The 12,919-nt window shown below is 55.2% G+C and overlaps 5 protein-coding genes across 5 annotated transcripts; 2 read left to right on the top strand and 3 right to left on the bottom strand.

Annotated features, from left to right (window-relative positions):
* Window positions 1–979: 979 nt before the first annotated feature.
* On the bottom strand, window positions 980–1,666 carry WHR41_07826 (uncharacterized protein; the record flags this gene model as incomplete). The annotated part of the gene is made up of 1 exon (XM_069376430.1): window positions 980–1,666. The coding sequence occupies one exon, from the start codon at window positions 1,664–1,666 to the stop codon at window positions 980–982; it is 687 nt and encodes a 228-aa protein (XP_069226372.1).
* A 1,878-nt stretch (window positions 1,667–3,544) lies between these two features.
* Window positions 3,545–5,869, top strand: WHR41_07825 (uncharacterized protein). The gene is made up of 3 exons (XM_069376429.1): window positions 3,545–4,069; window positions 4,176–4,776; window positions 4,839–5,869. Exons 1-3 carry the CDS (start codon window positions 3,976–3,978, stop codon window positions 5,743–5,745), a joined length of 1,602 nt encoding a protein of 533 aa, XP_069226369.1. The 5' UTR covers window positions 3,545–3,975; the 3' UTR covers window positions 5,746–5,869.
* A 143-nt stretch (window positions 5,870–6,012) lies between these two features.
* On the bottom strand, window positions 6,013–7,940 carry cct7 (putative T-complex protein 1 subunit eta). The gene is made up of 2 exons (XM_069376428.1): window positions 7,808–7,940; window positions 6,013–7,750 (listed from the first exon to the last, which is right to left on the bottom strand). The coding sequence occupies exons 1-2, from the start codon at window positions 7,851–7,853 to the stop codon at window positions 6,123–6,125; spliced, it is 1,674 nt and encodes a 557-aa protein (XP_069226370.1). The 5' UTR covers window positions 7,854–7,940; the 3' UTR covers window positions 6,013–6,122.
* A 199-nt stretch (window positions 7,941–8,139) lies between these two features.
* Window positions 8,140–8,949, bottom strand: WHR41_07823 (uncharacterized protein; the record flags this gene model as incomplete). Its single annotated transcript, XM_069376427.1, has 1 exon — window positions 8,140–8,949. One exon carries the CDS (start codon window positions 8,947–8,949, stop codon window positions 8,140–8,142), a length of 810 nt encoding a protein of 269 aa, XP_069226373.1.
* A 919-nt stretch (window positions 8,950–9,868) lies between these two features.
* On the top strand, window positions 9,869–12,110 carry WHR41_07822 (uncharacterized protein; the record flags this gene model as incomplete). The annotated part of the gene is made up of 2 exons (XM_069376426.1): window positions 9,869–10,003; window positions 10,059–12,110. The coding sequence occupies 2 exons, from the start codon at window positions 9,869–9,871 to the stop codon at window positions 12,108–12,110; spliced, it is 2,187 nt and encodes a 728-aa protein (XP_069226374.1).
* Between the last annotated feature and the right edge of the window lie 809 nt (window positions 12,111–12,919).

Raw genomic sequence — 12,919 nt, 5'->3', positions numbered from 1 at the left:
AGGCAGACTGTGGTCGGGCGGCAGCTGCTACCCACATCCGTTCCAAGCGCCTACAAGGTGCGTTGATCGATGCTGTAGGATCGAACGGCAAGACCGTAGCCGCGCGCTTCGGGGACCATCACGCTCATGTATGAAGAATGCAAGAATTGACACCTTCAATCGGTTGTAAGTGATTGGCAAAGTGAGATCTAGAGAGGGATCAGACTGTGCACTCAGAGGGCGCTTATGTTGCATTAGTACTGGCGCCCAGAAAGCGACTGAAAGAGACCATTTATTAAAGTGGAAGACACACCTTCTCAGAACTCTACCCATACTTCTAATTCTGATACAAGGCTCAAAGAATCTCGATCGCACAAATTTACCTCCATTGCTCAATCTGCCAAACGTTGCGCAGACGAACACGCGCGTAAGTCAACTGAGCCCAATACGGATCCCAGGCTTACTTGCTATCTCATAGACCATGGCGTCTCACGCCCTTTCAATTGTGGTTCACGGCCTGGGGACTACTGCGGACCATCGATCGCATTGGGCATTTGCGGTCCACGAGGAGACTTCTGGAAGGGGCACCTTACTGCATGTCCAATTGATTGACATGGGCAAGTTGATCTATCAATACGACGAGCGACGAGGTGTCGACATCCGCAGTAGAAGCTCAGAGGGATCATTCACGGTCACTTCATTAACAAAAGATCAAGCTCGGCAAGCCATAAAGGTCATTCGCGAAGAGCCGGCACCCAAAGATGGTGTGGAGAGATGTCAAGACTGGGTGCTAAGGGCCATGATTTCATTAGAGGCAGAAGAGATTGTGCCTTCGGGCACATCAGCGTGGATCGAAACACTGGTAGGGCAAGCAGCGATCATGGTGGCACAGGCTGCTGGCAATAGATGGGTCCGTACTGCGGTAAAATAGGAGTGCAAGCTACGCCAATGGATATCGCAGTCTGCGAGAAATCGTCGCGTAGCCGGCCGAGTCACCACGTCACAAACCAGTGTATTGAGTCAGTGCCTGATCAAACTCCCTGAAAATGTCGAAATGCAGCCTCGTTTCCTCCGGGAAGATTTCATCCAAAACAGCATCCCAATCTGCGTTCCGTGATCGGCTTCGGGCCTCGTAGTACTCCCGACCACAAATGCTGAACCCGGCGGATTCCCAGTCAACAATTGCAGTTACATCGCCCATACTATTGATGAGGATGTTCAATGAATGGAGATCGCCGTGTGAAAAGGTCATCGATTCGTCGGTAAGGGCTTGGATTTTTTGCGCAAGTTGCTTGTCAACCTCATCTAACGTGCCAGGGCGTGAATTCTCCAGGGCAGCAACGAGACCATCATTGAATTGTCGACGAGTGTAGTATGGTCCATAGCGAACATCCTCATGACGGAAGGGAAGGTGCTTGAAAAATATGTCCTCGCTAGGCTGGTGCCAGAGGGCACCGTAGAACTCTCCATTTAATGATCGCAACTGTTCGACATAATTCCGGAGTTGGCTGACCACGGAAGCTCTTTGTTCAGAACCCAGATGTTGCCATACGTCGCCCAGCGGTTCGCCGTCAGCTTTAGACATGACAATGTAGCCGCAGCCGTCCTTGATGTACGCTTCTCGTACATCGGGCACAGGAACAGATGTGTGGAGTGCGACGTATCGCATGGCTTCCGCCTCCGACATTTTGACGTTTGAGCCAGCCTTCATGATCTGATTTTGGTCGGGCAACAACAATATTTTTGGACCTATGTTCCTTGGAAAGAGATCGATAGCGCCATCCGGAATGGCGACATCGCCATGTTCCGGCGTCGAGGACAAAAGCAGATCGATATCTTCCAGTTCCATGGCTCAGTGAGGATGCATCCTTGAATTAAGGACAAAATTCAGCCAGGCGGTGAAAGGGTCCTTGATGATCCAATCTTACACCTGAGAGAGGATGAAAGCAATGGCACCCACCGACGAAACGTCTCTTGGCCACTATAGTTCAAGGTTAGTTCACCTATGGCCTGTGAATGTTTCGGCAGCCGCCCAGCGAGGCACGGGAATACCCGCTGTTGACGTTGGACAGGGGTGCAGGCCAGCGGGGCGGGCCCCTTTGGCCCTTTGCCCCCTTGATCGACTTTCTTGCTTTCTGCAGCACAACCTTCATGTTCACGTGTTCACGTGCCGGCTGTGTAAAGATTTATGAATGACCCCTCATCACGATGGCTGCAACGGGCCTTGTCACAATATCATTGAGTCATAGAGGAATTGATTATATAGCAGCAGCAGGAGGAGAGAGAAGCGAAAACAGAATCTACAAGATTGTAACAATTCTGCCACTGTCAAAGCTAATATTGTAAATCGGATTTGCGTGGCGCCTCCGAAAATCATATTCATGAAGCCAGCGAAATGATAGCCGGAGAAGATCCATGGCTTGAACTTTACAAGATTGTGCTATTTGTCAGGAGCATGCCGGGTGGCACAAGAGTCCCAGGCGGGTTGTTGCACATAGCAATGTATCGCAGCTGCGCCCTAAAAAGAGCAGATGGCCAAATCTTTCAGTGGTGCTTTGAGCCTTTTATGCATGTCCTTGCGCCTCGATCCCATGCACATTCCATTATGACAATGGACAGTATTCGCTTGATCAGCTCAGACACATCGCTCAAAATCTTCCTCATCCGTACTGCACCAATCTGGTTTGATGACCCGCTCGCTTATGCGCCCCCAACCCGTCAGACGAGGTTTCAGGCCGGTGGGCCGGGAATGCATCTTGCAGGTTGGCTCACCTCAGCCGAATCCTCCATTCTTACTAACACGCAAAATCTGTGGGCAGCTCTTGTGTCAACTGCGCTATTCATCTATCCGTATCCGATGTACATTGTGCAGAGTGTATCCTGGTGCCTGGGTTTGCATTATTACGTGACCCAGTTCACAGGCTTACGATGTCAGGAAGCTGGAAATCCGTCGGACCTACACCTCTCCACAATGCCTGCTAAAATAGAGGTCCGGGTCATGGCGACTATACATTCGACCGATGATACATGATAGAATATACCACGAGGCCATGGCATGTCGTAGCACCCAGCTACCGTCGATCCCACGCGCTGCGCCTACGGCCGAGTGCAATTATGCAGAATCAAACCTTCATGAGGATGCCAACTTGCTCATGAAGACATAGGGACGGTGATATGAGGCCAAGGGAATCCTTTTGGAGGCCCTACATCACTTAGCCCTAGACATCGGGGAGAAGATGAAATCGCCACGGGCCTACTGGCGGATGGAGCGGCCCATGTGTGTGAAATGTGGACAGTTACACCGCGCGCTACCGATACTACCCTGGCCGCCAGGGTCATCAAGACGACGGGTCCGCCGGGCCCCGAGTCTAAGATTCTGCGCACGAGGTTCATGTACGCAACAGGCCACCACGAGGGAGCCACGCTCGCCATGGCATCACGACACCCATTCCTGCGGTGTGGGGGAAGACTGAGCTCCAAACCTTGTTTCCCCCTCCCCTTGGGGCACCGTGTGAGGAGTGTCCCGTTCCGCCACATTTGCCCAAGATGCCTCGGTAACCTAGGGCGAAGATACGCTCCACTGAATAGAAGATGACCCTTGTATCGGTCTCGCCGCCTGAGAGCACACTCAGCTTAATAGCGCGAATGCGACTGCGGCCGGACTTGAAATCCATCCGAGGCGAGCCCACTCCTTGCACCCTTGGCTCGTGGAGGCCTTAGCGCCGCGGTCACTCTTTGAACAGTACAAGAGACAACTCGCTCTCACTTCTACGTTGCTCGAGGATTTCTCCCTTGTATGCTCGTTGCGATCTCTCAGACTCCGCAGTGAACGGCCGATCACACGCTGATTTCGGCATCTTATCTCGGATCTATCTCTGAATATCGACGATTCGGAGTGGAGCTGCTTACTACACCTCCCTGTCAGAACGTCAAAACCACCGCTGTTGCCTTCACTCGGTCAGAACCAGTGAATCGATTGGCAGCAACTCTGCAATCATGCATCTCTACGCCGGTCTTGCGGCCTGGGGCGTCGCCGCCTTCATTATCTACAAGTTGATCAACCTTGTTGTGGAAAAGCGTCAGCTGGCAGGTTAGTACATTGTCGTCATGGTCGCTTGATATCATCGTGATTGTGGCGAGGCATGAAAATGGCTTCGAGCAGCCTGGGAATGGACTCGGACTGACAGATTCTACAGCCAAAGCTCGTCAGACTGGAGCTCAGGTTGCGGTCTCATACCCGATCGCGGGTTTCGGTGGCCTCACCCATCTCAATCAACTGATGCAAGCAGACAAGGACCAGCTCTTTCCTGACCTCATGATCCGACGCGAACGCGTTATGAGTGAGCTATATGGCCGTGAAGTTTCTACTTTCAAATCGTACATAATGTTCCAGGACATCCACTTCACATCGGACCCTCGCAACATCCAGGCCATGCTCGCTACCCAGTTTGGCGACTTTGACCTCGGGCCTGCCCGCAGCGGAAACATGGGCCAGACCTTGGGATCTGGTATCTTCACCCAAGATGGCAAGCCGTGGGAACACAGCCGAGCCCTGCTGAGGCCAAACTTCGTGAGAGACCAGGTCTCTGATTTGGAGCTTGAGGAGAGGCACGTCCAAGACCTCTTCAAGGTCATGCCTATTCAAGCGGATGGGTGGACTTCCGAGACAAACATTCAACAGCTCTTCTTCCGCCTCACCATTGACTCTGCGACTGAATTTCTCTTTGGCGAGTCCGTTGACAGCCAGCTTTCCGAAGCCGGCCTTGGAAACGAAAAGAGCGAAGCTCAACGCTCCAGGTAAGCAACAGAAATATACAATTCCTACAATGGAAACCACATGCTAATACTTATTTCGCCAGAGAAACGTCCTTCTCCCGCAACTTCGACGGTGCTCAGGCTCACCTCGCCAAGCGTTTCCGCCTCGGAGATCTCTACTGGCTGCACAACCCGCGCGAGTTTAAGGACAACAATAAGAATATCCAAAGCTTCATCGACCACTATGTGAACCTCGCCCTTCGCAAGTCCGCCGGCGGCGAGAAGCTCGCCGAAGAAGGCAACCACAAGCAACGCTACGTCTTCCTCGAAGAGCTGGCCTCGCGCACCCGCGACCCCGTCGAGCTCCGCGCCCAGCTCCTCAACATCCTCCTCGCCGGCCGCGACACCACCGCCTCGCTGCTCTCCTGGCTCTTCCACCAGCTCCTGCGCAACCCGGAGGTCTTCCAGAAACTCCGCGCCGCCATCATCGCCGACTTCGGCACCTACTCCGACCCGCGCGACATCACCTTCTCCACGCTCAAGGGCTGCACTTACCTCCAACACTGCCTCAACGAGACCCTGCGCCTCTGGACCGTGGTGCCCGGGAACTCACGCCGCGCGAACAAGATCACGACGCTGCCCAAGGGCGGCGGACCCGACGGCGAGAGCCCCGTGCTGATCCCCGCGAACGCAGAGGTCAACTACAGCATCCACGTGATGCACCGGCGCAAGGACCTCTGGGGCCCGGACGCGGACGAGTTCAAGCCCGAGCGCTTCGTCGGACGCAAGCCGGGCTGGGAGTTCCTGCCGTTCAACGGTGGTCCCAGGATCTGTATTGGGCAGCAATTTGCGCTGACCGAAGCCAGCTATGTGGTCGTTAGGCTGCTGCAGCGCTTCGATGCAATTGAGGCGGCGGAGGGCCAGTTTGAGAAGGTGGTCAGGAGCAACTTGACGCTGACGAGCTGCCCGGCTAACCCGGTTACGTTGAAGCTGAGGGAGGCTAAGGAGTGAGTGGTTTATTGAGGGCTGCGTTGGCAGCATAGACTGAATGTGTGTGCGAGCGAATCTTCTCTCAGTAGCTTAGCTGAAATAGATTCAAAGTAAACGACTGAACGAAGTTAGATTGTTGCACCAATTGCCATTCCATGCGAGCAATGATCGCGAGGGCTGGTGTCCGTTTTATCAAGTCAATAGCAGAGCCCCCATTGACCAGAAGGTGAGCTAGGGGCAAATCCCGTTTCAGACACACCCCTATCATTTCAATATTCGGAACACGGACAATGGTGCAGTATCACGTACAGCTTGTACATAAACTCTATACGTATTATGCTACGCCGTAAAACTTTCCAGCGCAAAAGTCATCGCTTCATTGCCTTTTGTCATCTCGCTTACCTGCGCGGCATGCCGCGGCCCCTGCCTCTGATGGCCCGCTGGGCGGCGCCAGGAGGCAGCCCTCGCTGAGGTGCCTGCGGCTGTTGTGACTCCTGGTTCTTGATCGTCTCGTCGACAGACAGGATGAGGCAGCTGGCTTCGATGGCGGCCTGGATGGCGTTGATCTTGACGAGCGCGGGCTCCCAGACGAAGGCCTCCATGTTGTCGCGGATGCCCTCGTGGTCGAAGTCCACGCCGGCCCAGATGTTGCCCTTGCGGTGCTCGACGCGGAGGCGGTTGAGGATGTCGGTGGCGTCGAAGCCGGCGTTGTCGCAGAGCTGGCGGGGGATGACCTCGAGGGCCTTGGCGAAGGCCTTGATGATGCTCTGCTGCTTGGTTGCGACGTTCTTGTCGGCGAAGTTGTGCAGGTAGGCGGAGACTTCCATCTCGCAGGCGCCGCCGCCGGCGACGATGGTCTGGTTCTTGATGGCGCGCTTGACGATCATGATGGCGTCGTGGAGGGAGCGCTCGACCTCGGCGATGAACTGCTCGGCACCACCACGGAGCACGAGTGTGCAAGTCTTTGCGGTCGAGCAACCCTCGAAGAAGTTGAAGCGCTCGCCACCGATCTGCCTCTCCTCGAAAGTCTCGCAAGTTCCGAGGTGCTTATCCTGGATGTCTGAGCAAGTCGACTGCACGCTCGCGCCAGTCGCCTGGCACACGCGCTCGAGATCCTCCGAAGACACACGTCCGGCACAGAAAACGTCCCTGTCGGCGAAGTACTGTGTCGCAAGATCGCCAATAGGCAGCTTCGAGAGCACCACCTTCGCGCCAGACTTGTAGAGCAGCTCCATCTTCTCGTAAATGATCTTCCACTCAGCGTCGACAATCGCCTGATACTCCGAGACCTGCTCCACGCGCACCTCGGCGTTGTCCTTCTCAGCCTTCAGTTCCAGCTCCACGTTCAAGCAAGCAATCTTCGGGTTCTTGAAAGACTTGGGCTGCTGCTCGAAACCGGCGTACGAGAATGTCTTCTTGAAAGCCACACCGTTGACGAAGAGCGAGTCCTGGAGCGCACCACCGGTAACCTTCTTGACACCAATAAGCTTGTTGTTCAGGTCGTTCTGGTCCAGAGTGAGCACGGCATCCACCACCATCTTCGTGAAAAAGTCGGAGTTGCGGTGGATCAGTTTCGAGGACATGGCCGTGCCGGCGAGTTTCCGCAGCGTTTCCCTCTGGTTGTTCTCGCTCGTGTTGACCGCGATCTCCTTAACCTTGTTCACCGCCATTGTGCTCGCTCTTCTCAGGCCCTTGATGATCGTCTGACTGCTCACGCCCGCCTCGACGTACTCCTTGACCTCCTTCAGGATCTCGCCCGCCAGAACCACCACGGAAGTTGTGCCGTCGCCGACCTCAGCGTCCTGTGATCTTGCGATGTCGACAAGTACTCGCGCGGCGGGGTGCACAATGTCGAGGAGCTTCATGACTGTCGCGCCGTCGTTGGTGATCGTTTGTTTGCCATTTTCGTCGACGAGCAACAGGTCACCGCCGTAGGGACCGAGAGTACTCTTGACAGTTGCCTGGACGGCGACGCATGCGTTGATGTTCGAGACGACCTGGCCTTTGCCCTGCGACTGGTCGGTGCCTGTGGTGTTTCAGTAAATCTGTCGCCCAGGCGCGGGGGTTTCGAGGGTTTGCTGACCTTCTCTGAGGACGATGACCGTCGGCGTTTGGCCGCCGAAAGACATGTTTGTAGAGTTTGCTGAGTCGAAGGAACGGGAAAAGTAAGTGCCCTGACTTCGCAAGCTTTAGCTGTTGTCGTGCAGGCGGGCGGGCGATATTGCTACGGCGATATTTGGCGCTGGCTTCAAGATTCCTCAAGCGCGGGCACTTTGGAGAGCTTCGTGAGGCAGCTTTGCCGAGGCGACTAGGATAATGGAAACCAATAGATGAATGAAAATAATGACGGTCCTTAAATATTGCTGCATTATCTGGTATCTGAGCAATGTATTCTTGGTGTTATACAAAATTCATCTAGGGTGGTGGCAGCATCATAACATATTCCCGCTCGCTGTCACCAAACGAGATCACATCCCCATCAACCAACTGCACATATCGGCTCGTCCCGATTGCTTTGCCATTCAATTTAGTTCCATTCGCGCTCTCAAGATCGATCAGATAAGGCTTGACCTTGTTCGTCTTGTCTCCGTATTCATTAGTCGTAGTCTGGAAGCGAAACTGTATGACAGCATGTTGCTTCGAAATGCTGGGGTGCTCTAGCTTCAGATCCGTGACGGTTTGATCGCGTCCCATGAGCCAGCAACTTCGCTGATAGAGCTGAACTGTATCGACAAGATCCTTCTTCCGGAAGACGTACATGCGCCACTGTTCTTTGGCTGGCGGCTTACGCGCCTCAGCTGGCTCATGATACTTTAGCACCGTGCTCGTGCCGGCGACCGTATTGGCCTCCTTCGCCAGCAAGCCGGTGGGCTTGAAGTTTGGCTTTTCTTTGACAGGCTGGTCTCCGGCTGCTTGCGGCGCTACCTCACCGCGAAACTGGTCGTTCTGGGAAGGCAAGGGCCCCCGAGACTTCCTTGCTGGTGGCGATCTCGAGCGCGACACGCTTGGTGATCGTTTCCTCCGCTTTGGATCCGGTGACCTCGAGCGGCGCCTCTGCTGTGAGCGGTCGCGCGATCTCCTCCGTCGATGGCTGTGGTCGTCGTCCCGGTCGCGCCGGCGGTAAGAGTCTTCGCGAGAACGGTCTCTCCTGCGTCGGTGGCTGCCATCTCTGTCGTCTCCAGTACGTCGTCGCCGTGAATAGCCCTCATCACTGCTGTGGCTCATGCCGCGATAGCTTTTGCGTTCGCGACCTTCGTCATCGAAATAGCTGCTTCTACGGTCTCTCCGTGATCTCTCACGCGTTCCCTCTGGAGACGCAGGCATGCTGCTGTCCAAGCGCCAAGATCGATGGCTTCCAATCTGGATCAAAAGTTCAGGGTTCGTAGAACATGAGTGGGCGAGCCTGGACGATGGCGTTTCTTCAAAGGTGATTCCGCAAAGCTTGATATAAAAGGATCAGGCAATTCTCCGAATGGTAAGGCTGAGTGACTGAACCGGCCCGTTATCTCACAAAATGGGAACGAGTCGGCAAGCCGCGACTTGGCGGCAGGTCTGGTGCAAAGCTTCGGAGATGGTGTGGTCTGATCGAGCAAGGCGAGTCTGGCATGGATGGTGGAGTGGCGCAGCCACGCAGCCTCGAGATGGGCGAGATGGCAAGCAACAAGCTGCGGAGGGATGGCTCGTGCGCGCGCGCTCTGCGACTTCATCCACCACACTTCCCAGCGCTTAGACGCGAACACATCATTGGCAGCATACACATGCTGCACGCAGGATCGACATTCTGCAAGGAAGAAGTGTTTCAGAGGATGTCGGGATTAATTGCGGCACCTGGAAATCCGTTCGATCATGACGCTGGGCGGCTGTTGTAACGCCGAACCTACTTTTGCCGAGCCAAACCACCTCTCCTGACCTGTCCAAAGTGTGCTATTGTCGTCCGGTCAAGAGGCACAGCCTTCCGTGCTCGCCGAGGCGGCTCAGCGCCTACTCCGACCGCGCTAAATCCTCCAGCCGTGATGGCAATGTAGACGAGAACAACAGTATTATCAATGGTAGGTTCTCACTCAGCTTCTCATGTTTCAAAGGATCCTCAGCTTGCTTTCTGTCTTTTGTTTTACCTTATGAGGTTGCAATTAATGTATTTGGTATGTCTTCGAAGTTCTTTACCTGGACGAAGGGAGACCGAAGAAACGCTCCGGAAGTCCAGTACACTGGCGCCGTTGTACCTATCCCGGTAGAGTGCATTCGCATTGAAGGGCTTGACTATTCAAGATCGCCGAAGGTATGACATTGACCATGTTCTCACAACAAGACGCACAGCTAATGAAGACTTGCAGAGCGGGCATCGTCGGCCGATTCCTTTGAATCTTACATCAACCCAAAACCGCTCGTCATATGATGAACAAAAGCCGAACGACTCTTCGGCGCTTCAGGATGCTGCAGTGAAGTCGGCAACTTCTCTCATTGCTGTCGTAAACGACATGCTGAGGTCGCCCAATCCATCGACGCAGCTTCAACCTCCACATCATTCAAGACCCAGAGCATACACCGCGCCACCTACACCTTTGCAAGAAGCGCCCACTCATTCTCTGGTAGAGCTCCCAGGGTCCTTCCCTGAAAGACCTAAGGCATCTCAACGTCAATACCATTCATTTGATGGGAACCGAAGGATATCATCGGCTCTAGATGGACACGAGCAGCGATCTGCCACAACGACAAGACGACCAACGCACCCATGGCTGCAGCTACCTTTTAGGCGTCATGAGCAGATGCTCGCGGAGCAGCGGCTGAAAGAAAGCCCAAACCAATCATCCGATGCACGAACTAGCCAGGACTCAACGCGCTCGCAGGAAGCGAGAGGCTTTCCGCAAGATGGTCGTGCTTTGACGGATACTCAGCCTTCACCCTGGCCATCTGAGGCTGAAAGGACCATTAGCCACGCCAATCAAGCAGTCACACGCGATGTAGATCGATCGACGCCTCCCGCATCGTGGGAACATACAGACGGGGAATCCCCGCCTGTCGACGGTAATGCACCTAACATGAGCTCAGATGCGGCTCAAGGAGCCCATCTGTTCTTCTTGCGTAGATCGCACGAAGCCCACTTAATGGCGCTAAAAGAGGCGCACAGATGCGAGATCGCATCATATCAAAAATACGTCTCGCTTCTCGAACGACGACAGGGTCTCTCACGAAGCAATGAGGTTCGCAACGCCCCCAACACAAGGCAGCGGTCTCGGAGCAGCATATCTGCCCACGCCGACAGCTTGCCGACTCATCTACAATTGAACACGACCGAAAACTCCAGCGCGTTTGCTCCGACACACCTCAGCGAGAGGCGAGCAAGCGAGTTCCACCCAACACCCAGCATCCCATGTCGCTCTTCCAAAGGCTGCGGCGAAGTATGGCTCGAATGCAACTCCCTCCGCGCCGCCCTCGAAGCCAGCCAACAACAAGTCTCGATAGCCGGCGAGACAATCCGCGTCTTGCAAGCATCAGAGTCGGCACTGCAGAGCACCGCCGAGGACCTGAAATCTCGGCTGACAGACGCGAAGAATCAGCGCCTCGACGTCGAGAAGGATTTCCACCAGGTCTGCACGCAGGTTCGCAGACTTACAGAGCGGGAAGCTAGCCTTGTGCGGGAGGCTGACGAGCTCAGAGAGCGGAATGCACGCTTGGTTGAGGCGAGCGCGTCGCAGGGCTCTGCTGCGAAGGACACTTTGCTCGCTAGGTCGAGACATCATCGGGCGAAATCTGACGTTGGCCACCAGAACACGACCACCGGCGCCTTGCTAGCACAGATCGCGAAGCTGGAGAACGACTTGCTGGACAAGGATCTGCACATCGCGGCGCTGTCAGACACATATGAAGAAGACAGAAACCCACGCGGGATCGTGGAGAACCACCTCAGCACATCATCACGCACACCTTCGCCGCACTCTCAAACCCCTGCTTTGACCGCGCACTCCGTAGCAAGCAGGCCTACTGGCTCCGCGCCATCCACGGAATCCCACACGCACTACCACCCCTCCCCTCCAATCTCCCACCAGCACTCCTCCCCCTCCACCCCCTCCTCAACCAACCCCTCCCCCCTCGGCATCACCCTCCCCACCACCCCCCGAACCCTCCCCTCCACAACCCTCACGCACCTCCTCGCAACAACCTCCCCTCCCACCACTTTCACAAACCCTCGCACCCCGCCCCTAGGCGTTCACAAGAAACTCCCGCGCCCTCCGCCGTCGGTTGTGGAAGAGAGCAGCCCGCCGCCGGCGTATAGCCCGCAGCTAAGGAGGGGCGAGACGGTGAAGAGTGTGGGGGGCTCGATTATTGAGCTTTATGGTGGGGGGATGGGTGGGAGGTGGGAGGGGGAGATGGAGGGGTGGGTGTAGGGTTATTTGAAGAAGTATTTTTGTTGTGGATAGATTGTATGACATTGGTGAGAGTTTGGGTTGGCAGATCATCTGGTGGTGGGGACATGGGCTCTGGATGTAGGCTTGATTGATTGTCTGGATATTTTGCAGCCTCTCTTTTCGCAGAGGTAGAAGAGGCACTATGATAAGACTTCACAATGATGCTTACACTCTGAAGTCTTCCCTTGGCCTATAGTCAACACAAGCGTGTCACCAAACCCACAAGCCCACGTTTCATCCCAAAAAACACACAAACGGCCCAGACTCCGATCGCATCGGCATCGCGTCACCACCACTATAGACACCTCTACCATCGCCATCCGGCATATGGCGCAACCGTGCCCCTTAACATCGCAGAACAAGACCTAACCAACTAACCCCGTCCAGCCTGCAAACCGAAGCTACACGACCGACTCGCAGAGTGGCCTTCCAGAAGCAGAAGCGAGGCGGCGCGCTGATTGGCCGGAGCGCGGGACCCCGGCTGGGCGGACTAGTGGTACCTTGCAGGAAAGGATGGACGGACAAAAACATGCAGTCCAAGGAGAACCAGGCACGTTGAAGGAATCTGATATGACTGAAACCATTCAAAACGATGTTATCGATGTTGAGGGAGGTGGCGGTGGATGTGGGGGAGGTGCTGGAGCTCGAAGCTCGACGCCCGCTGTCGCCGCCGGCTTCGCCGCTGATGCGGGGTCGGAGGGCGGAGGGGGTGCGGAGTGGCAAATGGTGACGAGAGGGAAGGCGAAGGCGGGAGGGGCGAAGAGAACGACGATGATGGTCATACCGAG

Source organism: Cladosporium halotolerans (genome assembly GCF_011745625.1).
Source record: "Cladosporium halotolerans strain TM138-S3 chromosome Unknown Sca37, whole genome shotgun sequence".
Lineage (NCBI taxonomy): Eukaryota > Fungi > Ascomycota > Dothideomycetes > Cladosporiales > Cladosporiaceae > Cladosporium > Cladosporium halotolerans.
Note: the sequence above shows the minus strand (reverse complement) of the source record. Positions and strands in the feature narration are given on the sequence as shown.

Bases quoted from the DNA above. Each gene is read 5' to 3' on its own strand.
- WHR41_07825 (XM_069376429.1), top strand. From the start codon at position 3,976: ATGCATCTCTACGCCGGTCTTGCGGCCTGGGGCGTCGCCGCCTTCATT. The intron at 4,070-4,175 runs GTTAGTACATTG...CAGATTCTACAG, and splicing joins GGAAAAGCGTCAGCTGGCAG to CCAAAGCTCGTCAGACTGGA. The intron at 4,777-4,838 runs GTAAGCAACAGA...TTATTTCGCCAG, and splicing joins AGCGAAGCTCAACGCTCCAG to AGAAACGTCCTTCTCCCGCA.
- cct7 (XM_069376428.1), bottom strand. From the start codon at position 7,853: ATGTCTTTCGGCGGCCAAACGCCGACGGTCATCGTCCTCAGAGAAG. The intron at 7,751-7,807 runs GTCAGCAAACCC...GAAACACCACAG, and splicing joins GGTCATCGTCCTCAGAGAAG to GCACCGACCAGTCGCAGGGC.